The sequence below is a fragment of the Ahaetulla prasina genome, chromosome 2 (assembly GCF_028640845.1).
Source record: "Ahaetulla prasina isolate Xishuangbanna chromosome 2, ASM2864084v1, whole genome shotgun sequence".
Taxonomy (NCBI): domain Eukaryota; kingdom Metazoa; phylum Chordata; class Lepidosauria; order Squamata; family Colubridae; genus Ahaetulla; species Ahaetulla prasina.
The window spans coordinates 229662966-229689031 of record NC_080540.1 but is presented as its reverse complement, the minus strand read 5'-3'; the positions used below and the strand labels follow the sequence as shown (position 1 = coordinate 229689031).

General features: G+C 36.9%; 1 protein-coding gene across 5 annotated transcripts in view; it reads right to left on the bottom strand.

Annotated features, from left to right (window-relative positions):
• Positions 1-26066, bottom strand: part of TJP2 (tight junction protein 2) — an 85197-nt gene that overhangs the window by 38738 nt on the left and 20393 nt on the right. For 3 of the 5 annotated variants that reach the window (XM_058168673.1, XM_058168675.1, XM_058168674.1), the window contains exon 2: positions 24819-24930. The exons of 1 other annotated variant lie outside the window; for it this stretch is intronic. Coding sequence is in view for 1 of the 4 variants with exons in the window: in XM_058168672.1 (XP_058024655.1) it covers positions 18864-18926 (63 nt within the window). In the remaining 3 variants the exon portion in view is untranslated. Of the gene's footprint in view, positions 1-18863; positions 19419-24818; positions 24931-26066 lie in introns of those variants that run through there. One more of the 5 variants, XM_058168672.1, reaches the window with a different exon arrangement.

Below are 26066 nucleotides of genomic sequence, written 5' to 3'. Positions count from 1 at the left end.
GCTGATATAAAAACAGAACACAGACTGTACTCAAAATGCTTTCACTGTGTCTTGAGACTCTAATAAACCTAAATTGCATTGTAAACAGGCTTGCTAAAAAAAAATTAAGAACAGAATTTAGTCAAAAATAAATTCCAAGATTAACTGACTCTCTTAGGAGCAGGCCTTTATAGCTTTTCTGTTTATTTGTATTCTGTCTTTATTATTTTTACAAATAACTCAAGACAAGGAACATATACAACATACCTTTTTCCTTTTATTTACTCACAACAATACTGCAAGATGAACTGGGCAGAGAATGAATGACTAACCCAAAGTCACCCAGCTGGCTTTCATGTTGTATTATTAATTTTATTTGACTTGTTTATACTGTGTTTCCCTGAAAATAAGACCCCGTTTTATTTTTTTTGAACCCTGAAATAAGCGCTTGGCCTTACTGTCATGCGCTCAAAAGCTCAATTGGGCTTATTATCAGGGGATGTCTTATTTTGGGGAAACAGGGTTTATTTATATTATTAATAGGGTTTATAGATTCTGGTTTGTCAGGGTATTTTTAATTGTGTATAACTATTTAGAACTCCAGTATTCTTTCAACATTAAAATTCCCTAGGCAGTTTTGTATTTTCATATATTTAAATTCAATTGAAATTGTATATTTCTGTTCTATTTAGTTTTTAAGTGTAATATTCATTATTATTAAAATATAGTAGGATAGCAGCTTTAATTATCCCATGTCCATATCCCAAATGTGATTGCTACTTTCATGAAAGACATGTATTTTTTAGGGACATAAATTTGGTGCTGCAGGCAGGCAGATAATAATGCTTTGGGAAAGAAAAGAAAAATAGAAGTCTTAGTCCTTATAGAAATAAAGATCATACATTTGCTTGTAGCATTATAATCAATACAATTTTACTTTATTTGCTACTTGTGTTACATTAGATATATATCAGCATAACCAAATGAACATTGGAAATTATATATTTTGAATTCATTTACCTTTTGTTCCTATTTGTTTCTAATTTTCTGCAAAAAATGCAGGCTATTTGACAGTCAATTACTTCTTAATTATTTTCCCATCTATTTATTTCTATTTTCTCTGAATTAAGAAATTCCTTTTTTCCAAAGCTTCATTTTAAAAAATGGTGGAAGTATATTTTCCTTTTGTCTTCAGTTTTTGAGTTTTTCACTCATGTATTTTTATACATATTTGCCAATGAGATTTGAGTGGCTCAATTTAAATAGCTTGCATATATATACAAATGTATCAAAGCCAGAATTGATAATATAATATAATACATTGCTTGTATCCTTACGATGTATATTGATATTGTTTCCTAATTGCTTATTTGTACCCTATGACTATCATTGAGTGTTGTACCTTAGAATTCTTGATGAATATATATTTTCTTCTATTCTATTCTATATGACATAGATGAAACCTTTAATCATATACAAATGATCACAGTTCCCATCACCAATCTTTTTCCACTTATGACTGTATGACTGTAACTTTGTTGCTGGCAATCCTTATGATTTATATTGATATATTGACCATCTTTTCTTTTATGTACACTGAGAGCATATGCACCAAGACAAATTCCTTGTGTGTCCAATCACACTTGGCCAATAAAAATTCTATTCTATTCTATTCTATTCTATTCTATTCTATTCTATTCTATTCTATTCTATTCTATATTGCCACCAATTGTGAATTTAGAATGATATCAATGAACAGTATAAACTAAATGGCCACAGGTGCAGCCAACCTGTTTAGTATTAAACACCTCAGATCTATAAATTAGTTTCCACTAGAGGGTGGCATTAAGCTACTATTTGCCAATCTTCTCTACATAATGCAGAAAGTAAAGGAAATCAGGTGATTGAAACCGAGATGAAAAGTCATTCTTTTTATAAAGTCACATATACTGCTGTAAATTACATATAATCTAGTAAAGCATTTGAAGCTGTACTTTCCACAAACTGCAAATGCCAAATGCTACTGATCATGGAGCATTTGAATTTTAAGAGCGATCTTATCAATTTTTAGAGCATCACGTAAAACTGCGTAGAAAAGATACACCAATTGCAAATTCTCTCAAAGGAAGCTTTTAAAGTTATGTCATGTTCAATTAAATACCTACACCAGGAGTAAGGTAAATTTGTCTAGGAAGCAAGGAACAAGTTTACAGTACTGAGACAACTGGTGTACTTTCTTCTACCCACCAGCAAATGTAGTGTATGTAGTGCAAGGAAAAAGAATTCCTACAACTAATCTTTCCATGTGGGCAGGAATGAAGATAACTCCTCTAAAGACCAGCAGCCAAGTCAATAGTGCAATAAAATAAGCAACCAGATGTGGTGCTGGCTACCAGCTTGGTTGACTTAAAAAAAAGTGGACCAATTAATAGAAGTCACAGGAATTTCTCAATTTCTCTAATCTTTATTGCTAGTGCACAACATATGTACAATGAGATTGGTTGAGCTCCCTCAGTTCATCCCCACCCAACACAATACAACTCACAGTGAAAACAGAAAATCCCTAACCCAATAAATCATATTAACAACCCCCAGTCCTATTGCACCAGTGTGAACATGTTACACATGTTCATGGATAAATAGCTATTAGATTTGATGGCAGTACAACTGGAATTTTGCTCATGAGAGAACTTTGTAGTAGGCTACCTTGAGAACAGAGTGCTGGATTAAATGAGCCAGATCTTCAATCCAGCCAATCAATGCTTATAATTAACCAATATTTACTTACAGTAAATGTTTTTCAAAGATGTGGACTGGATTGCTTTATTTTTCCAAAGAAAAATTTCTAACATCTCATCACCAATTTATCCTTTTCTGCATAGGCTAATTTATATATGGCAACTTCATGTTTCCATGGTGAGCTACACAAGAGTAAATTGCAAATTGTTCTATGTAGATTAACACATCAACATCTGCTTAATCTGGACAGAATTTTTTTTCTGGAAAATACATCACTGGCAGCTTTGTGATTAAGGCTGCAACTTTGCTTAGAGTGGGTTTTAGTGAGCTCAGTAGAACATAATTTTGAGTAGTCATACACAGGAATGTATTTTTAATATTCTCAGATAAGTATAACATAATCTATAAGGCTGCTTAAATTCTCCACTCCTTCAATTTATTATTGTCTAAACTATTAATCCTTCTCTTGACTCAAAATAAATCATATATTTCATGTTCAGGGTAGTAGGTTATTCATAATCCATGACAATTTCACCATTCTCCAATAACAATTCATCTAAACTATTAATGTATCTCATTCTCAGCAAGAAGAACTGTTTTAAAAAAAGCACCTTCAGGAAGGAACCCATGTAATTTAAGAAACTACAGGCCTATATATTTAATCAAATAGAAACTGAGTGTCAAAACAATCTCATAAGTAATAACTACCAATCTGCCTGCTTTTATCTGGTCCCTCCTCTGTGGCCTCTTATTTGCATTCTTAGAAAGATAAGCTTTATCAGAATAGAGTTCTATATAATTGACCTATATCTTAGACAACTGCCAGAGTCCCATTATTACTAGTAAATTTAATTACTAGCAAAACTAAATTACAGAATAATCTGCATTAACTGCATTTTATGGACAATATTCTTGGATTTAGTAAAACAAAAGCGAAACAAAATTCCAACACCCACCCTATATCATGACATCTAAAGCCCAGCAGGCTAAGGTTGTAGTCCTAAACAAGCAACAAAAAGAACATAGATAAAAAGGAAGCTGTTTTATAACATAAATTACTTCCATGATGCCTGGAATACTTACATATACATTTTTAAAAATCCAACTATAAATGGACATTATAAAGGACAGTAAGTCTAGCAATAAACTAATTGGATGAAGGATAGATGTTTTCGCTGGAATGAAAGGAAGATCTTTCCTTTTGCTCCTGTGTTAAACAGTACTTGTTATAAAAATGGGATATTCTATTGTATTCATATTTATATTTATATATTTATATATAAATATTTATATTTATATATTTAATACATTTCCTATAAACTTCTCTGTTTAAACTCTGTAAAGTAAAATCATACCTAAAATTGGCTATTGGTTTAACCCAGCACAGACAGATGAAACTGAATAGAGTGAATTTACTTTATTTATTTATTTATTTATTTTATTAGATTTTTATACCGCCCTTCTCCCGAAGGACTCAGGGTGGTGTACAGCCGAAATAAAATACAGAGTATATACAATTAAAAGAAATTAAAAGAAACTATTAATAAATGGCCGATAATTTAAAAAATTTACAAATATTTAAAATCTCTAAAACCCCAATTTAAAATCAACTATTTATGCCAGTCCTGCTTGAGTAAATAAGTATGTTTTTAGCTCACGACGGAAGGTCCGCAGATCAGGCACTTGACGTAGGCCAGGGGGGAGTTCGTTCCAGAGCGTCGGTGCTCCCACAGAGAAGGCCCTACCCCTGGGAGCCGCCAGCCGACATTGTTTGGCGGACGGCACCCTGAGAAGGCCCTCTGTGAGAGCGTACGGGTCGATGGGAGGCATACGGTAACAGCAGGCGGTCTCGTAAGTACCCGGGTCCTAAGCCATGGAGCGCTTTAAAGGTGGTAACCAGGATCTTAAAGCGCACCCGAAAGACCACAGGAAGCCAGTGCAAACTACGGAGCAGTGGTGTTACGTGGGAGCCTCGAGCGGCTCCCATTACCACTCGCGCAGCTGCATTCTGGACTAACTGCAGCCTCCGGGTGCACCTCAAGGGCAGCCCCATGTAGAGAGCATTGCAATAATCCAGCCGAGATGTACTTCACTGTGCATGATTTGCAAATAGTACAAATTCAACCACATTTCGATCTAACTACAAATTCCTTTTCTCTCTTTTTAAAGAAACACTCGATATTTATTTAAATAAACTGTGTGCTGAACAGCTTGTCAGAGAGGGTAGATACTCTCACAAAATGATAGTTATGGAGCCTATTCTAGACCATGTCACTTAGTCCTTTAGGATGTACTCTTTACACCAGCTTATCTTTGTCACTGGGGGCTGAGGAAGTGGGCAGAAAGCACTGGAAGTCGTCACTCCGACTTTTTATTTATTACAAATATCTATGAGGTCTACGTGAGGCCCAGAGATACTAGAAACTGTTCCTTTATTTTGCAACAAACCAGCTATTTTTATATATACGTAGTCCTCGACTTACGACCACAACTGAGCCCAAAATTTCTGTTGTTAAGTGAGACATTTGTTAAGTGGGCTTTTACCCATTTTATGACATTTCTTGTCACAGTTGTTAAGTGAATCACTGCAATTGTTAAATTAGTAAGCTGCAGCCGCGACTGACTGTTGGGGGCGAGTCATTGGCCCCAATGGAGGGGGTGCGCAACCTGGGCATTCTCCTGGATGGACGGCTGTCTTTTGAAGACCATTTGACGGCTGTCTCCAGGAGAGCTTTTTACCAGGTTCGCCTGGTCCGCCAGTTGCGCCCCTTTCTAGACCGGGATGCCCTATGCACGGTCACTCACGCTCTCGTGACATCTCGTCTGGATTACTGCAATGCTCTCTACATGGGGCTCCCCTTGAGGAGCACCCGGAGACTCCAGGTAGTTCAGAATGTGGCTGCGCGGGTGATAGAGGGAGCCCCTCGTGGCTCCGACGTAACACCTCTCCTGCGCAGACTGCACTGGCTGCCTGTGGCCTTCCGGGTGCGCTTCAAGGTTTTGGTAATTATCTTCAAAGCGCTCCATGGCATAGGGCCGGGCTACTTACGGGACCGTCTGCTGCCACCGATTGCCTCTCACCGACCCGTGCGCTCTCATAGGGAGGGACTCCTCAGGGTGCCGTCGGCCAGGCAGTGCCGACTGGCGACACCCAGGGGAAGGGCCTTTTCTGTGGGGGCTCCCACCCTCTGGAACGAGCTTCCCCCAGGACTTCGCCAACTTCCTGACCTTCGAACCTTCCGCCGCGAGCTTAAGACACATCTATTTATTTGCACAGGACTGGACTAGGACTTTTAAATTTTTAAATTTTATATTTGGTTTTAAATGGGGTTTTATTGTTTATATTTCTATTTTAAACATTTGGCCTATTGAATAAGTTTTTTAAATCAATGTTTTATTCTGTATATATTTATGTTTTTATCTGGCTGTAAACCGCCCTGAGTCCCTAGGGAGATAGGGCGGTATAAAAATATGAACAAATAAAATAAAATAAAATAAATAAAAAAATAAATAAGCTGGTTGTTAAGTGACTCCAGCTTCCCCATTGATTTTGCTTGTCAGACATTCTGCAAAAGATGATTACATGACTCTGGGAAACTGCAGCCATCAATAAATATGAGCCAGTTGCCGAACATCTGAATTTTTATCACATGATCCTAGGGATGTTGCAACGGTCGTAAGTGTAAAAAACAGTCATAAATCACTTTTTTCAGTGCTGTTGTAACTTCAAATAGTTACTAAATGAACTATTGTTAAGTCAAGGACTACCTGTATAATCAAAAGGAGAAAAAAAAAGTCAATTAGAAGTCAATTAGAAAGGGGAACCCTAAGGAGATGATACCCATCAAGATTTAGGTAGGCATAGTTATAAATCTTGGTTCTCCAGTCACTAACCCCTTATTCAGAAACAAGTTACTTAGCAGTAGCCTCACAGCTATGACTCAGCTAGATCAATTCTTTTTTTGCAGATCACAATGAATTGTATACATACAGAAGGGATGCCCATGGCAGGCATGGAAGTCAATGTCCATATAAAGGCTTAAGCTCCAGAGTTCAAATTTTAGACTTATCTTCCCATTTTCTTTTGAGTCAATGGATTTTAAGCAAACTCTAGCTTTGAGATTAGGAGGCACCTGAACAATGTTAACACAATCGTTCTCTCTGCCCTGAGAATAACTAGCTTCATTCCTTATAGGCATCCTACTCCCAAACTTTGATTTATATAAGTAGTCCTCCACTTATGATCACAATTGAGCCCAAAATTTCTGTTGTTAAGTGAATTTGAATCCATTTTATGACAGCTTCTTCCCACGGTTGTTAAGTGAATCACTGCCATTGTTAATTCAGTAACATGGCTGTTAAGTGAATCTGTCTTTCCTATTGACTTTGCTTGTCAGAAGCTTGCAAAAGATACAGGTACAGTAGCCCTCAAATTATGACCATTTGTTCTACAACCATTCAAAACCATTACAACAGTGCTAAATGAGGGTGGCTGGGATTACATCCTCCGAGTTCCAGTTGTTGCAGTATCTCCACAGTCACACAATCAGATTTCTGACATTCAGAATCAGATTTCTGACATTCCCTGCCAGCTTCCCACTAGCAAAGACAACGGGAAGCCAGCAGGAAATTGGAAGTCACAATTACATGAGGTTCTCACCAGGGGCCGTGGTGGCTCAGGCTGTAAGATAGCCTGTTATTAAAACACAGCAGCCTGCAATTACTGCAGGCTCGAATCCCACCAGGCCCAAGGTTGACTCAGCCTTCCATCCTTTATAAGGTAGGTAAAATGAGGACTCAGATTGTTGGGGGGGCAATAAGTTGACTTTGTAAATATACACACAGAATGAGACTATTGCCTTACACACTGTAAGCCGCCCTGAGTCTTCGGAGAAGGGCGGGATATAAATGTAAATTTAAAAAAACAAAAACAAACCACCCATATGGTCCTTTAGCAATGGCAAAGGTGACTGCTGGAATTGCTGTCATTGCTTAATGATAAAATTTCTGGTCCAATTGCTATTGTAATCCAAGGGTTACCTGCAATTGCTAGACTTGTGGTTTCTTATGACTATGTTAAATAAAACTGAACTCAAAAAAGAGGTCTGATGTGTTTCAAATCATATCTCTATGGAGGTCTAGATTTTGAGAGTTCATGGCATTTATTTTATTGCATTTAGTTCTAATTCTATATAACAGTTAAGTCTCAAGGCTATGTTCAACTAAATGATATAAAAATGATATACAAATTGGAGGGAAAAAATTAAGAAAACAGGCAAATTAGAATTAGACAAAGAAGTCCTAAAATTAAAAGCTTTGCAACTTCATTACAGCAGAGCTTCAGATATTAAAAAAGGCTCTGGGAAATATTCTTCTGCTTATTGTAATAAGTAAGCAACAGGATGGGAATCCAGGATTTCACAAGTATAGAACCCTAGTAGAAGCCATTGATGTACCAGACAATATTATATTGAACCATTATACATTTTTAATGAGGTATTTCCAGCCACTCTTGCAATGTCCAATCACAGCTCTGCATGGGTACCGGGAAAGAACGTTTACTATAAATATTATATGAGAGAAGTAAAAGGACTGTTGTAGCTTTTGTTTCTTTAAAATTGTCAACAGAGGAAAACTCCCAACAGTAAAAAGTGACCATAATAGTTATATTTGTCCATTTCTGTGATAATCAAATAGTGGATCAAAAGATCTAAGATCATTCTAACTAGGGCAGACATTCCCAGGAACTTTCAAGTTTATTTATTTATTAATGTCCTCTCAGTGGGTACGTGAACCATCACCCCAGTTCAGGCCTGCCGCGCATGCATGCGTGCCTCCTGCCGGCCATCTGGTCATCCGGTCTCTGCTGCGCATGTGCAGGGTGTGTGCGGGAGGCCACGTGCATCAGCAGGGGCAGGGTGCATTTGGGGTCACATGAATGCGGGGGCGGGGCGCATAGACAGGAGCCACGCTTGCATTGCATTTTGGTGGTTTGGGGGGTACGTGCACGCATTCGTGTGTGCATGTGCATGCTTTAGGCACATGGCTTAGGCTAAAAGAAGATTGCAAAGACCCTGAAACTGAGCTGCAGCACTTTGGCCAAGACCATATAGCGGTTTAACAGGACAGGTTCCACTCAGAACAGGTCTCGCCATGGTCGACCAAAGAAGTTGAGTGCCCATGCTCAGTGTCATATCCAGAGGTTGGCTTTGGAAAATAAGATGTATGAGTGCTGCCAGCATTGCTGCAGAAGTTGAAGGGGTGGGGGGGGGGTCAGCCTGTCAGTGCTCAGACCATACACCACATGCTGCATCAAATTGGTCTGCAGGCCTGTCGTCCCAGAAGGAAGCCTCTTCTAAAGATGATGCACAAGAAAGTCCACAAACAGTTTGCTGCAGACAAGCAGACTTAGGACATGGATTCCTGGAACCATGTCCTGTGTTCCAATGAGACCAAAATACTCATTTGGTATGGATGGTGTCAAGAGTGTGTGGTGGCAACCAGGTGAGGAGTACGAAGACAAGTGTGTCTTGCCTACAGTCAAGCATGGTGGTGGGAATGTCATGGTCTGGGGTTGCCTGAGTGCTGCCAGCACTGGGGAGCTACAGTTCATTGAGGGAACCATGAATGCCAACATATACTATGACATACTAAAGCAAAGCATGATCCCCTCCCTTCGGAGACTAGGCCGCAGGGTAGTATTCCAACACGATAACAACTCCAACCACACCTCCAAAACAACCACTGCCTGCTAAAGAAGCTGAGGGTAAAAGTGATGGATTGGCTCCAGTCCTAAACCCTATTGAGCATCTGTGGGGCATCCTGAAACAGAAGGTGGAGGTGTGCAAGGTCTCTTAACATCTACCAGCTCCATGACATTGTCATGTAGGAGTGGAAGAGGACTCCAGTGGCAATCTGTGAAGCTCTGGTGAACTCTATGCCCAAGAGGGTTAGGACAATGCTGGAAAATAATGGTGGTCACACAAAATATTGACACTTTGGGTCCCATTTGGAAATTATCACTTAGGGGTGTACTCACTTTTGTTGCCAGCAGTTTAGACATTAATGGCTGTGTGTTGCGTTATTTTGAAGGGACAGCACATCTACACTGTTATACAAGCTGTATACTCACTACTTTACATTGTAGCCAAGTGTCATTTCTTCAGTGTTGTCACATGAAAAGATATGCTTAAATATTTACAAAATGTGAGGGGGTGTACTCACTTCTGTGACATACTGTATATGCTCAAACTGGTTTATGAATCAGTTATTTATTAACAAAATGGAAAGCTAAGGAAAGGGCAAACTGATGTCTAACAGTGAGCAGGAGACATTATGGCTTAAAAAGGCGCTGGATGCTAGATCCAAAACAGCAAAATTTCTCCAGAGAAAGGCAAGATCTTGAGATTGCCCATTCATAGTCCAGACAGTTTTACATTTTTTGTAGGTAGATAGCTTTTTGCAGTTGGCTTGCAAACAGCTGAGCATTGCAGGATTTCACTAAACTCATAGCTATCAATGAATTTTTTTACAGAATTTAACTGAACCTTTTGACTGAACCTCACTTTTTAATTACTTTGGATTTTATTTTTTTCGCTACTTTTTAAAGATTAGGAAACTTCAAGCCCACAGGCTTTACCATATTCACTGGAGGAGTTTTCACAAATGAAAGAAATTTTGAGTTTAAAATTGTAGTATACAGCAAGAGTGATTAGAGTGTTGGTTTAAAAAAGTTTTAAACATATTAAGAGTCCAATTGGACTTGGGTTAAGACCAGTGGTGAAATCTGAACCGGTTTGTTACCGGTTTGCTAGCAGGGCATGAGCGCTGTGCGTGCGCATCCACAGTTCACACGAAACATGCACATATGCATCCACAGTTCGCACTGAATGTGCGCTGCGCAGGCATGCACAATACATACCAAAAGGAGGCTTGGGAAGGTAAGTAGAACAGCAGGGGAGCTAGTAGCTAGTAAAAAATGCTTTAAAAAGGTTAAAAAAAAAGGTTCCAAAGATCACAGCTGTGCCGCGTGATCGTCAGAACCTCTTTCTTTTTTTAACTTTTTAAAAGCATGTTTAACTACCTAATCACCCAAACCAGTAGTAAAAAAATGCTTTAAAAAGTAAAAAAAAAAAAAAAGGTTCTGACGATCATGTGGCACAGCTGTGATCTTTGGAACCTTTTTTTTTACCTTTTTAAAGCATTTTTTTACTACCGGTTCAGGCAAATAGGTAGTAAAAAATGCTTAAAAAGTTTTAAAAAAAAGTTCTGATGATCATACATTACTCAGTTGATCATCGGAATTTTTTTTTTTTACATTTTTTTTTACTATCAGTTTGGTGAATCAGCAGCATTTTTACTAATGGTTCAGGTAAAGCGGCCGGAACCGGTAGCATTTCACCCCTGGTTAAGACTTTGAAATAAATTATAAGAATCCTTCCTGTGGGAAACTTTGTACATTTGCACTGGGGGGAAAAAACTGATGACTTTGAAGGTTGGTCACTAGAGGGCACCAAATGGACATAAATGCATTGATGGAACCATTAAGAAAGTTCTATAACAATTGGGCTCAGAAAATAATTTTAAAGATAGCTGCTATTATATATTTAATTAGGAAATAGGAACAAGTTCCACCAAATAAAGCTGAAATTGATTTGAATGTGGATTTTAAAATGTAAAAGAGGGAGATGGACTTAAATAGTGAATACAGTATACAAAAACATGAATTGTTGGGTATACAAATGAAATTGGATGATTTAACAATTAAAAAAGATCTACAAATACTAAACCAGAAGAGTTACATGGATCACATTTTTACATTAGATTCACAAAAGGGGTCTGATAAAGTTGTCAATAATTTTAAGAGAAGAGACGATGAAAATATAATGCAAATGACCTCTTTATACTGGATTTTCCAGAGGAGCTTGATAAAATTGTCATCACTTTTGTGAAATGAGACAAAGAGAGTATGAAAAGAAAACACACACTTAGACATTTTCTGAGGGGACTAAAGACTGTTGTGAGCCAGGGGAAAGAATATAAAGTTGGTTAATTTGATCAAGGTAAAAATAACTTAATTGCAATTTCTAGTAATGTTTAATGGATTTATGTTGACTAGAACCAGATGACAATATTTTAAAGGTTTTGTTTATTTAAAGAGATGAGATGGAGGCATCTGTTTAAATAAAAATGATAATCCTTAATGGGCTTTGCTAATTAAGATGAGGCTTTAATACTTGTTTACAGAAAATGGGATTGAACATGGGATGATAAAATGGTTGCATTTTAATAGCTGATCATAAGTTGTAATATTAACTATACTTGCCATGGACCAATGGGGAGGGTTCTTTTTTTCTTTTCTTTTTTTCTGTACTTTTCATTTTTTTAAAAAAAAAATACTTTTTATACTTTGTTTCTTTTGCAATTTGTATTAGTTTTTTTTAATAAAAAATATCCTACAAAATGAATAAAAGATATAGTGGAAAGACTAACCAATAATAATTCATATGGTCAAGTTAATGCTGTGCTTAAAAATTGAGCTTTTTAAAATTACTATTATGGAATAGCAGTTTTCAAACTTTTTAAACTCATTAGTTAAAATAAAGAGAGGCAAAGATCTAGTGATAGAAAATTGCCTACTTTCAGCAATTTTTTTAAATATTAGGTTCTCCTGAACATTATTTGAAAATCCCTGTAACAGGGATATAGTAGTATTTTTATTTAGCATATGTTCACATTTAAGCAAAGTTCAATATCATAAGGAACCTAGTAGCATCTTTTTCAAATAACAGATTTTATTAAAAACATTAAGACTAATGAGTTAATGATACCCTTTAATACAATCTGTTAATCAAGAAAGGTGCCCCTTCTGATTTTTTTGGTATCCCAAACTAATATAAATCTGCTCCTGCAATATCTACAAGATTTGTGCATTTATGTATCTGTGTGGGTATGTAAAGTTTGTGATTTTTGTCTTTGTCTTTTTCCCCTTTTTCTATTCATATTTTTCCAATTTTTATTTTCTGTTGTTGATTTAAATATCTGTATAGATGCCCATCTTAAAACCAAATTCTGAACAATACATACAACAAAAAGACCAAAAAAACCAAAAATAGAAAGATCTCGTACCTCAATGACACTTTACTATTTCTGTATAGTAAATAAATATATTAAAATTTCACATACATTTCCCTTGATACAATACCATATTGGAATATATAAATAAAATGGCTTTTCAAGAAGTTCACTGCAAAGATGTGAAATAGCTTTCTCTAAACTGATACCGCATGACTGATTGAGATACAGTCTTCAAAAATAGTCCATCAGCAGATTATAACGTATACTATTGCTAGAGTAAGTTACACATACAATTAACACCTACTCTGTTTCTTTCAAGATTAAGGAAGCAAAAATTAAAAATGGATTTATATAGCAAATGTTAAAAGAGTGTTTTAGTACAGTTATTGATACAGCATATGCCAAAAAATGGAACAAAACTAACACACACTAAACAACCTCTTTTAGTGAGAAAGCCTCCAGCCACAACTGTCAAAATTCATTTTAAGACAGAAATCACATGAAAACAGGAGTTAATATTGCTTTTTTAAAAAAAATCTGTAGCTTAATGCCAGGAAATACCTGAAAATCTGGGCACAATAGTTATTCCCATATTTACGTAACTACAACAAAAAAGTGATTATCTTAGAATATGGCAAAATAAAAAACATCAAATACTCACAAGAACATTGCAATATTAAAGTTTTAGCATATCTGTAATGAAGAGCTACTCTTAAACTAATTATACAGCTCATAAGAAATGTTTTATCTCAAGGTTCAATCTAAGAAGTTGCCAATGCAAAACATTGAAAATAACCACTGTGTAGGTCGAGTGTGTGTATATAAGCACACATACATATAGAATTCTTTGTGTTCATAGGTTTTCATTGTTATGCAAGTAGATGTGGTTTTTCTTAATTACATATTCTTTTGTTTCTTGTTTTGTACATTGTTTGATGTCCCAATTAGAAGGAAGAGTGATAGTTATAAGGTTATTTTTTTACAGCAGAAATCAAAATAGGCTATTTTTCTGTAATACAGGTAGTCACTGACTTACAACCACTCATTTAGTAACTGTTTGAAGCTACAAGCAAAGTGACTTTATTTATTTATTTATTTATTTATTTATTTATTTAGTCACAACAATATATATAACTATCATACAGAAAGGTTATATAGTATATAAAGGTATAGAAGAAAAGAAAAACAATAGGACAGGAACGGTAGGCACGTTTGTGCGCTTATGCAGGCCCCTTATGACTAGGTTTCATACTGTTGCAACATTCCTACAGTGATGTGATAAAAATTTGGGGACTTGGCAACTGGCACGTATTTGTGACAGTTGCATTGCCTTGGGGTCATGGGATCCCCATTTGTGACCTTCACAAGTTGTTTCCGACAAGCAAAAGCAACAGGGGAGGGCAGGTTTGTTTAATGACCATATGAATCACTTAACAATTAAGAGATTCCCTTAACATCTGTGGCAAAACAAGATTGTAAAATGAGGCACAACTCAATTCATGTTAAGCCTTGCTTAACAATTGAAATTTTGGGCTCAGTTCTAGTTGTTAAGTCAAGGACTACCTGTACAAAACTAAGAGGGAAATTATTTCCCAAAATCCTCCTTTCATCTAAAATACTGAATAAACCAAACTCATTATCGGGATAAAATCCAATCAAGTCAGTATTTATAGATAGTCCTCAACTTAGAACCATATGTTTAGCGACCATTTGAAGTTACAATGTCACCCAAAAGAGTGACTTACAACCCAAGTCCTTGCACTTACAATTGTTGGTCATATGATCAAATTCAGGTATTTGGTAACTGGCTTATATTTATGACAGCTGCAGCAACCGAGGGTCACCATCTGAGACCTTCCTAGCCTGGCATCTGACAAGCAAAATTGATGGGAAATTGGATTCACAAAATGAAATCAGGCGTGACTCATTTAACCACCACCTTACTTGGAAATGGAAATTCTGGTCTCAATTGTGGTTGTAAGTCAAGGACGGCCCATATTTTATCTGATCAAAGTGCAATGAATTTCACTTAAAATAACGCTATAGTAAATTTGTATATGCTTCCCATCATCCATATTAATTCTTATGCATTCCTCTTCCTCCATTCCTGCATGTTCTTTTATTTCAACTTACTAATAAAATAATCACCCCAGTAACATATATCTTTCCCACAAATTGAAATGTAACACTTTGAAAAATAGGAATAAAGTCTGCCAATTTAAAAGATTCCCTTCCTTCCAACCCACAGATGTTATTCCTAGTATGCCTTATACGTAATGATTACCTTCACAGTTGGAATTTACCTATAATTTACATTACTACAGCAATTATCTCCAAAATGTAATACGATATATTCTGCTTGCAGAAAAGGGAAGAATAATGCCTACCTGAATTCACATATTAATAGAGGGCAAAGGGTGGTAGGGAGAAAAATACAGCCTTAGCTATTATAGCTTAGTTATTATTTGTTATTTGTTATTCAGTGCAGATTATTTGTATTATCTGTACTGAATGAGAACAAGAACTAGATTTAGCCATTGAACTGAAAAGAGAAAAACGATAGCATCCCCAAGAAGCCTCTTCGCTCAATTCTGAGATTTCTCCCCCCCCTCCCCCGCCCCACTCAGACACTGACTTCTTTGTCTATTGTACGGTCCAATGTAATCCCTTTGCCCTGCAATTGTTAGTTGAGGCAAAGAGCATGTGAACTCTCCACTGAGGAGGCAGATGTTTACTGACACTGTCATAACTTGCTGGATACATTAAAAAAAAAGGCTTTAGCAAATGTAACGAGATTTTGCATTAGTCAGGAAACAAGCACAGCTATTGAACTGCTCCAAGGCTTCATTCAGCTGCTGGGTTATTTGGTTGTATGTTTCTCTTTTCCCACTGTACTTATCTCTTCCACCAGCCTTATTGTGATAATAAGCCAGGAAAATAAGTCCCATGCAGTCCCATCCTCTCAGACCTTGTCCTACTTCAGTAAAGGAAGCTTGTGGCTGCCTCCAGACACCAGATCCTTAGAAACTTACTTCCCCCTTCTTTCTGTAATGCTCTTCCACATTGCAAGCCACAGGCCACAGCCTTTCTGAACTCATTGGTATTACATTCAATTCAGCAACATTTGGATGACAAGTAGATAATATCTGCTGGGGAGAGCAATATTTCATAGACTTTGTTGGTCTGTTTTCATCAGTATCCTTTAAATCAGCAATAAGGAATATGGTAGCTGAACTTTTCACATCCATGTTACATGTTTATAATGATTCCATGTTTTAAAATCTTGCAAATTATTATGTGCTGAAGCAACACATAGTATTTGACTTTTCTGTGTCTTGCACTAATATATTTTCTACACTGATAGATCGCCAGAGATATAGCCATCTCAGAAAAGGGATGACTTCAATCATTGGGCAAATTATAATACATATTTTAAAAAATGAAATAAAACCACCTGAAGCCATCCATTCCCTTTGTTGGTCTACTATTAGCTAAGAGTATGAAATGCAGAGTTCTGTTCAATATGTTTGTGTGTGTTTGTATGAGAGAGAGAGAGACCGAGACCGAGAGAGAGACCGAGACTGAGAGAGAGACACAGACAGACAGACAGACAACAAGCAGTGAGTCAAGAATTCAAATGCTACCACTTGCTAAACTTTTTAAATTTCATACTCATGCGGAGTATGAAAAGGCATTAGTATTTTACAAATTAGTATTAATCACTCTTATCACCCAGAGTCACTCTATGAGGGAGATAGGCGGTTCCTAAATATGATAAATATAGGGAAAAGGAACAGTTGCAAGTTCACTTCTGCTGTCAGAACAAAAATTTATACATCTTTCTTCTGACCATGTGCACTGAATAGAATTGGGTCCAGAACAGTATACAATAATATTTGAATATAATTAACAGATGCATATTGGCTTCCAAAAATTATCTAGTTAGCAGCAATGAAACTTTACAAATCTTTTAAGATGATCAAATAATATTAAAACATAATTCAAAACTCCAGTTGATATAAATGCATGTTTTCTATATTTGTTTTAAATTTAAAAAGTAGGAGACAGATTATAATTTTCAAGAAACAATTAAAGATCTTATGTATAGTTGATCTGACCAGACCCTTGTGTATTGTTGTGCCTTTAAGCAGGTGGATTGCAATAACAACTCTATTTTTATCTATTATTGTGTAATAAGAAATTGTACAAATATAAGAACTGTACAAATCCTTTCTTAGGCAAATATCAAATGCCACAAAATAATTTGTTGCTTAAAAAATTAAACAAATTAATTAATTTGTTGCTTAAAAAAAAATTAGCTTCCTAGTTAAAGCTAAAGGTTCTCCTCGCATATTATGTGCTAATCATTCCCAACTCTAGGGGGTGCTCTAGGGTGCTCATCTCCATTTCAAAGCCGAAGAGCCAATGCTGTCTGAAGACATCTCCATAGTCATGTGGCTGGCATGACTAAACACTGTTACCTTCCCACCAAAGGTGGTTCCTATTTTTCTACTTGCATTTTTTTACATGCTTTCGAACTGCTAGGTTGGCAGAAGCTGGGACAAGTTACAGGGCACTAGGGATTCAAACCGGTAAACTGCCAACCTTTCGATCAACAAGTTCAGCGTCTTAGCCACTGAGCCACCACATCCCACTTCCTAGTTAGCCTATCCTTAATTTAAAATTATAAAATTTATGTTATTTCTATACCTGGCTCTTATTCTTGCTTCTTTCAAAAAAACCATCAGTGTTTCCACAACTGGCTAAAATTAGCCAAAACAATACCTTTTATTTTCTTTGAAAGTATCATCTCTGCAACCTTGCAAAGTCATACAAATATTCTAAGGATGAATTAAGGGGCTTGAGAAATGTTTTTTGGTTGGTCCTTAACTCCCAATGTGCTATTAATTTGTATATCACAGGAAGCTATTACTTCACTACACAGGCTACCTGGACAAATTTGTGATTCACTCCTAATGCTGAAAATGTTACAGAACTTATAAAAATTTGATCTTCTAAAACTAAGAAACTAAGAAATCATGCCTCAGATTTTATCTGACTAGTCCTATTTCCACTTTCACTGCTTTTTACAGAAAATGAACATATACTGTAATTTCAAATGTCCATTGAACCACTACATTCATTGTCAACATGTCTGCACAATACATTAAGTCATAGGAGGTTTAATCATAGTTTAAAAACAACAACCAAAACTGGATAGGCTAGCACAACTTGTTAAACCCATAGACTACAATTGGGTTCATACAAGGGGCAAGGTATAAAATAATTTAGTTTGCTTGGTGTCCTGTTTGACATAAGTCTCAGCCAAATCCTCCCTCCCTCCCCACTGTGTTTGCATTAATAGGTGCACATATCCCATTAACTTGTGCAGTTGCTTTTTGGCTTTGTCCAAAAAGGCTGTGGACTTTGTCCTGTTAGTGAAGTTTGACAATTGTTTGCCTAGTTCATCATAGTTTAAAGCATGCAGTCTTAAGATAACATGCAAAATCTCTCTCCTGTGATTTGTGCACAAGTCAAAAAGAAACAAAACCTGAACATCACTTAGGACCCGGGGCCCTTCTAAATCTTGAATTACACTTCCTCTGACTCCTTATGTCTGGGGCCAATGAGAGTTGTAGTCTTGAGGGCACTCAATTGTGTCAGATGATAAACAGCACCCTGATCTACCTTGAGAACAATTAACTAAATCATGGGCAAAGAAAAGGATGTTTGCACTACCAGCAAAATATCAACTATCCCGGTACTTAGGTTCCACTCTGCAACATAAAACACTCAACTATCTTTCCTGCACTATAGACTTATCACAGATAACATACCCGGCAATGTATCCGGGAAAATCAATCAAAAGCCGTAAATTAGCCACCTAATATCGTCCATCGTTTTCAATAACCAAAAATATGTAATTTCCAATTTTTGCAGCAAAGGAAGCCCCGGGTCCATTTTAAACAGATTCAGACGGAGTCCTTAAATTCCACTCTTGAAGCTGGCGAAGAGAGGATGAGAGATCGGAAGGAAACGGGGAAAGGCGAGGATGCTTAAAAACTTACCCTAAACCATGGTGAAAACATCGCCCGAGCAGGCAGATAGCGATCGCTCCTTCTCACCGGCATCTCCAAGAGTGTTCCGTGAAGGAAACCGCTACGGAGAAAACTTCAGCCGTCCCACTTCCCCCGATTTTCACGCTCACAAAGCGGCGGGCGCCTTGCTATTCCTGAGCAACTCTTGGGCTTCCTTAAAACCCCGAAAAAAAGTTTCGCACTGTTTGGGAACCCAAAAACTTCCTCTTCTGGCCTCCGGTGTCCTTATCCCATCCTCCCCAACAAATCCAAGAAGCCGCCCGGCCGGAATATCCAGCCGTTCACTCCGTTGAGCGCAACTACCACACCAAAGCAACACTCTTTAATAACGCCGCTACCATTCCGAGCCGAGGGGGGTGGTTCCACACAAAAAACTCGCGCGCACCTGTGGCGCCGACTTTACGCCCGTGTTCGCTATCCAGACTAGGCGAGTGACACAGGCTCCCACGACATCGAGAAGCAGCAGCGAAGGATAAAACGGGGGAAAGGAAACGGTGTCGGGTGCTAATACAGACCTGCTCCCTCCCCCCTCCTGGACCAATTGGTTCGCTCCCGATGGAACCCTGCGCTGCTCCCATTGCAACATTTCGTCTTCCCTCTTGGAAGTTGAGGGGCGGGCGCCGGCAAGGGCATTAATTGTTCGCTTGACGCCTCCCATGATGCGAGGGAGGAATCGCGGCAGCCACTCAGTGCCTCAGCTCGACCAACGCTTCCGTTTTCATTTGGGGGGGGGGAAGAGTTACAAAAAGAGTAGAAAAAGAAGCGCGCAAGTACGCGCATACATACACGGACAAATACACCGGGGTGGGGGTCGTTATGAAGAAAATAAGCTGCTGCGTAAAACAAGAGCTCGGCTAGGAGAAGCGTGGAAGAGCCCGTCTCAGAGAAGTAGGACGAAGAGGGTCAAACTCAGAACAAATTCCTATGCGCTTGAGTAGGCCTTTAATGCTGTGCACTGATGCTGGGCATGAGGAAAAGCTACGTTCCTTCACCTCCAACCTTGGGCCTGCAATCTTGTGTTTTAAGCCATTTGGAAGGAAAGCCCTATTCTAATCATTGTTTTGAGGACCACGGCTTTCCTATGGAGTTGCCTGAAAGTTTTTCAGCTTTGATAATGTCTAAATCTGGGACTTGCCAGGAAAACTGCAGGGACTTGCCCAGTCCCCAGGAGTCAAAAACTGCCTCCAAGGCACACAGAGACAAATCTAAGACTTCTATTGAGTAATAATTTCACAAATCCTAGATAAACTGAGCCTAGGAAACAGAAAGTGACACATACCTCCCGGGTTGGAAGAGGTTTTAGCAAGTGAAAAATAGAAGAGATGATGAGACTGTCAAGGAAAAATGAAAAGTTCTGAAAGAGAAATTCTTGGTGAAGTGGGGAATAACATTTTTATTTTTTCAATGACTAAGCTTCCCATCAGATAGGAATGTCATCAGTCCAAACTGGTGGTGTAAAGATCACCAGCGTGTAAAGAACAAGAATTAAAGCTGTCTACATTTCAAGTCCTAAAACCAGGAGAGGGAGAAAATGATAGCAACAACATGTACCTCCAATAATAAAAGCAGCCCAAGAAATAAAACGTTAGATTTTTTTTAAATTTCTCCGCATCTCCCCCACCCCTCTGAACAGCAAAAAAATAAAATAAAACAACTATGAATAATATGGAGAAGACAAAATAATAGTAGTTCCCTAAATGCAGGAACCGGTAATTGAAGCTCATGTAGGGATTACAGCTCTCTGAGGAGTAATGGGTGCTCCTAGACTGGTGTGGCCATACAGCAATTCACCCCAGCAACAATTTATAGAAGTGCAAAATAATCCCCAAGGAAAAGTATGCCTAGTGTAATGGTATTTCAGATGTTTCCAGTAATAATCAGTTTGCAAAGTGAGTACCTTGTTTACTTTCAGAGATAGAAACCAGACAAAGCTGTGATCTTATTCAACTGCTCAGTCAGTAAGGGAAAAAAAGGTTCTGTTCTAGCAGAAGTAACACAGTGTTTGAGAAGCACTGCCTGTTTTTTAAACACTAAAATACTGTATGAAGTAAATAAATGTTATATGGCTTTTTCTTAAGTTGTTCCTGGTTTGCATCATAGGCAATCACAATTACATTCCTAGGTTATTCTAATCAATAAAAATGATTAATTGGTAGCCAAGATGAAAGTAATACATTTTGCTCTGCTTATTAATATAATAATAATAATAATAATAATAATAATAATAATAATAATAATAATAATAATAATAATAATAATAATAATAATAATAATAATATATGCTCAGTTTTGTTTCGGGTGCAGAGACAAACTGTTTACTTCAACCATTACAGGGTATAGAAAAAACTAAACATGTAAGATGGAGATTATTCCATTTATATTCATTGAGCAACCTTTTCCACACTGACACTATCTTGATGCAATGAGACTATAGCTCTCAAAACTGCCAGCCAGTAAGACTGAAGGCCGTGGGAATTCCAGGTTGGAAAAGGCTGTTCAGTTTTAAAACAAAATGTTGCAACTAAAGAGAAGGCCTTTGAGGTCACTTGAGTCACAACCACATACTCTTGAATTCAAAATTTAGTCCACTCAAAGGAAGTGAAATATCATTTGCTTTTTTCCCCCAAAGAACGCAGACAATGAATAAATCTTATTTGTACTAACTCTTTCAACAGAGATGAATTTATGGCCTTGTGACTGGGAGTTAAGTTGATTGCATTTTTTTGTCTCTTTAGAGACATCTTAGGCTTCTTTTTAAAAGTTTTCATTTGTGTTTATAGTTGCAATTGTAATGCTTAATAAAACGTAAACATATAATTTAATAAAATTTAAAAAAGAGTGATGTGACCTGCATTTTTGAAGATGCCAATGAATTTTTAAAAAATTCATAATCGAAAAATAAAATCTACCTTTTGTTTTGAAGAAAAATTGGACTGTTGCCTATTATTCAAATAATTGAAATTTTTAAAAGAATAATTCCTTTGTTTCTTAAGATTTGCGTATACAAATGGCCCAGGTGAGACAGAACAAAGTTCATTTTTAAATGTTTCAAAAAAAACTCACCCTACAATAAAGAGATGAAACTACTCGTTCTATATTGCAAATATCCATTTTTAGTGCAGAGCATTTTTATTGGTCAATCAATTTGATTTGAGAGAAACATCTCAATTCTGTGTTGCACTGTATTTAAAAACATTTTGTACCCAGAGCAGCTTACAAACAAACTATTGTTACAACCTACTTAGGAAGACAGCCGCATCAATGAATTACATACTGCCAATGAGATGTGAACTGTGCAATTCATTCTAAAAACCAATCAGTGAATTCTGCATTTTACTGGATGATCAAGCAATGTAAAGGCCAGATAATATAATCCAGAACAATGTTTACTTAATGTTTTAGAATTGCCTCTCTACATTTCTCTACGGTTTAAGTTTTATACTCCACTGATCTGGAATAGGTTTTTTTTCAATGAACAGAATTTTACACAAATAATTTAATATAAATAAGTGATGAGGAGGACTACCCAAGAATTCTCCTTTAAAATCCACTGTATGGTGTAAACCAAGGTTTGGTAAGCTTTTCTTTGTTTCCCAATACTTGTCCAGGAAAAGTGCCTCAACATGTCCAAATAATCAGAAGCACATCTCATTGTGATATTGCATTATAAAGGTTATCTCTTCTTTCTTATGTACAAGGTTAAAATTTTCTGAACTTGTTTTTTGGGGGAAACATACTTAGCGGGGATGGAATGCCCTGGGTATTAATAAACCTATAATAAAAACTTGTATTTACTCATTTTTCAGGATATCAGGCCATGATTTGGTGCCGGGTATTAACTTATATTAAATAGAATAGGACATTGAGATTTGTAAATCTCTTGGTTTAGCATTAGCCATATGTAGAATCAATGGAGATGCAATCCACCATTAAACCTAACAGAAAGCAACACTTGTTTCAACTGTTGGCTCTCAATTTGCAAACAGAAATTTATGGATATGCCATCAGCTTCATTCAAATACAATTGATGGGTATAAATCTACTTCAAGATGACATTTTTGGCTTCAAATACATAGTTTTCTACATTTTTTTCTTCACAGCTTCTTATTGTTAGTGATACTTAAGACAACTTCAGTTCTTTGACATAAATTTCCAAAAATATTAGGCCTATTCTAAAAGATGTTTTCAAAGGAAAAGAAACAGCATATGACCTTGATCAAAATGTTTACTTTCAAGAGAGTTTAATCAAGAGAAAGAAATCTTCTTTTCAGTGGCTGGCAAATTCATCTGTAACAGAGAATTCAGTAAAACCAACTTATCTGTCACTACCAATCTGTCTTTCCCACTGGAAATACTTAATGCAGCCATGCGTGCTGGATGACCAGTGTTAAAGCCTCAGTTCTGCCTCCATATATTTGTTAAAGGTAACAGTGGCAAATGAAAGTAACCTGATAATGTGAATAACTACAAACATGATGGTAGTGAAAGATGCAACATGGGAAAAGTAACTCCTGGCAGAATCTTCACGTGAAATATCATGAGTGCCCCAAAATTTGCCACCAGGCCATGCTGGCTTAGCTGCTATGATTTATAAATCAGCAACACATGTTCCTCTCTGTTAGCATGCATTTTTCTCCATGGAGGCCATATGACCACCGAATGCTAATGAATTCAGTGGGATTCTATACAGATATACAAGTAGTCTTCAACTTATAACCATTAACTTGGTCCTCAACTTATAACCATTCATTTGAAGTTACAACAGTATTGAAAAAGGGTTTTATGACCATTTTTCACACTTATGAACCTTAGGGTGTCCCCATGGTCAGGTAATCAAGATTTGGATGCTTGGCAATTGGCATGTATTTATGACAGTTGCAATGTCCATGTGATCATCTTTTGCAACCTTCTGACAAGTAAAGTCACTGGGTGAAGCCAGAGTCATTTAACAACCATATTACTAACTTAACAACTGTAGGGATTCACTTAACAACTGTGGAAAGAAAGATTGTAGAATAGGTCAAACTCATTTAACAAGTGTCTTGCTTAGGAAAGGAAATTTGGGGCTCAAATGTTTAAGTCAAAAACTACCTGCACAGAATAGCATTTTTGGATTTTTATACTATTGCCTTAGATTTTCCTATATTCATTGTAGTTATCTATTCCCTGCCCCCTATACGCTTTTTCCCTGCAAAAAAGGAAAATTTGTACTGCAAATCAACTTCAAGAATATAACTAAGGCCATCATACATCATTTTTAATATATAAAATTAAATGCATAGAAAACCTACCTGCTCTTTGGAAGTACCTTAAATAAGAATTTTGGAAATAGCTTTACTTTGATTTTGTTTAAATAAAAAAATATTTTTTTTCTTAAACCCTTTAAAGGATTTGCTTCATTATGTACATATGCCTAGAGTACTAATTTATGATATGGTTTGTCAAGACTACATGATACACTAATGTATATTCCCTACAGCAGCGGCCCTCAAACTTTTGAGCACCAGGGACTGGTTCCATGGAGAAATGTTTTTCTGTGTACTGGAGTGGGCATGGGTTCACGTGCTGTCTGATCCTGCAGATGGGCTTCATTTGTTAGCGGGGACCAGTTTCTGGGATGCCACGGACCGCTGCCAGTCCATGGACTGAAGTTTGGGAGTTGGGGACCCCTGCCCTAGAGCAGGAGTCTCCAACCTTGGTCACTTTAAGACTTGTGGACTACAACTCCCAGAGGACTTCAACTCTGGGAGTTGAAGTCCACAAGTCTTAAAGTGACCAAGGTTGGAGACCCCTGCCCTAGAGCATTTTTTACATTCAAAAGGATCCTGGAATAATAATTGTAGAACTACAACTCCTCTCTTTATTGTTTCAGACTGTTGATTGAAACTATTGAATGTATTAACCTCTGAATGTATTAACACATACCTGGGGAAGGTCTGGCTTCAGTCTTCTTAATGCACTTCCTGTAAAGGGCCTTGGGCTCAAATTACAGCTATACTCCCATTCGCAAGGAGATGGGTATATTGATGTCTGGTCCCTAAATTAATAATAATAGAAGAACAATGTAAATTATCAATGCAATTAATCAAGGTCAAGCTTGAAATATTATCAACTGAAGATTTGTAATTACTTTTAAATTATGCTATGCAGGACATAATTCTGCTTAGCAAATTAATATAGAAAATATTTCTCTTTTTGACAGATCTCTTTGGTTGTTTAATACTATACATGATAATGATACACATTTATTCTACAATTAAAAAATCAATGCATCAATATAAATATGCCTGTTAGAACCAGATCTACTGATACACTGGCTTCATATCTATAAATTCCCATGAAACAATAACTAGGCTCACATATTGTGCTAGGTTACAATTCAGAGTTTTTTTAGAGCAGCATAATGTGAGAATCCATCCATTGTGGCTTAACAAATACTATGAATCAAGCTTTTATTATTTGTCCATCACACCCTGGCTTTAAAACACTCCAATAAGAACACTGAATTATTCAAAAAACCAAGACTGAAAAATGATAGTTCAGTGTAATATATGAATTCAGCCAATGTCTGAATTCAATGTTTGAAATATCCTGGAATAGGAGTAGCTAATACTAGATCCGTTTTGTCAAGAAGCATGGCATGATAAAATTATAGGAAGTCAGAATGTTTCTAATCATTGCTACCTGTAGTGTATACTGAAAGAACAAGGCTTGAATCCACATGTACATTCAAATCTGTTAGCTTTAGAATTCAAATAAATTCAGAAATATGGGAAGGGAAGGGAAGGGAAGGGAAGGGAAGGGAGGGGAGGAGGGAGGAAGAAAGGAAGGAAATGCAACACTAGGAAGAGAATAAAAGTTCAAATCTACTTATTGATCCAAACAATTTTATATTTTATGTTTTAAGAAGTGTTTATGCTTATAATAAATATAATAATGGCACTGAAAAATGACTTATGACCATTTTTCACACAGCTAATAAAATGGGTCAAAACTCATTTAACAACCATTTTAGCAACAGAAATTTTGGGCTCAATTATGGTTGTAAATTGAGAAATCTGAATAGATACATTGGGCTCCTGGTCATTTTGCTGTTCAGGTGCTATGGTAGTTGTTGATTCAGGGTTTCCATGCTTTCTGTTTCATAATTCTCAGTCTTGAAACTAGCTTATA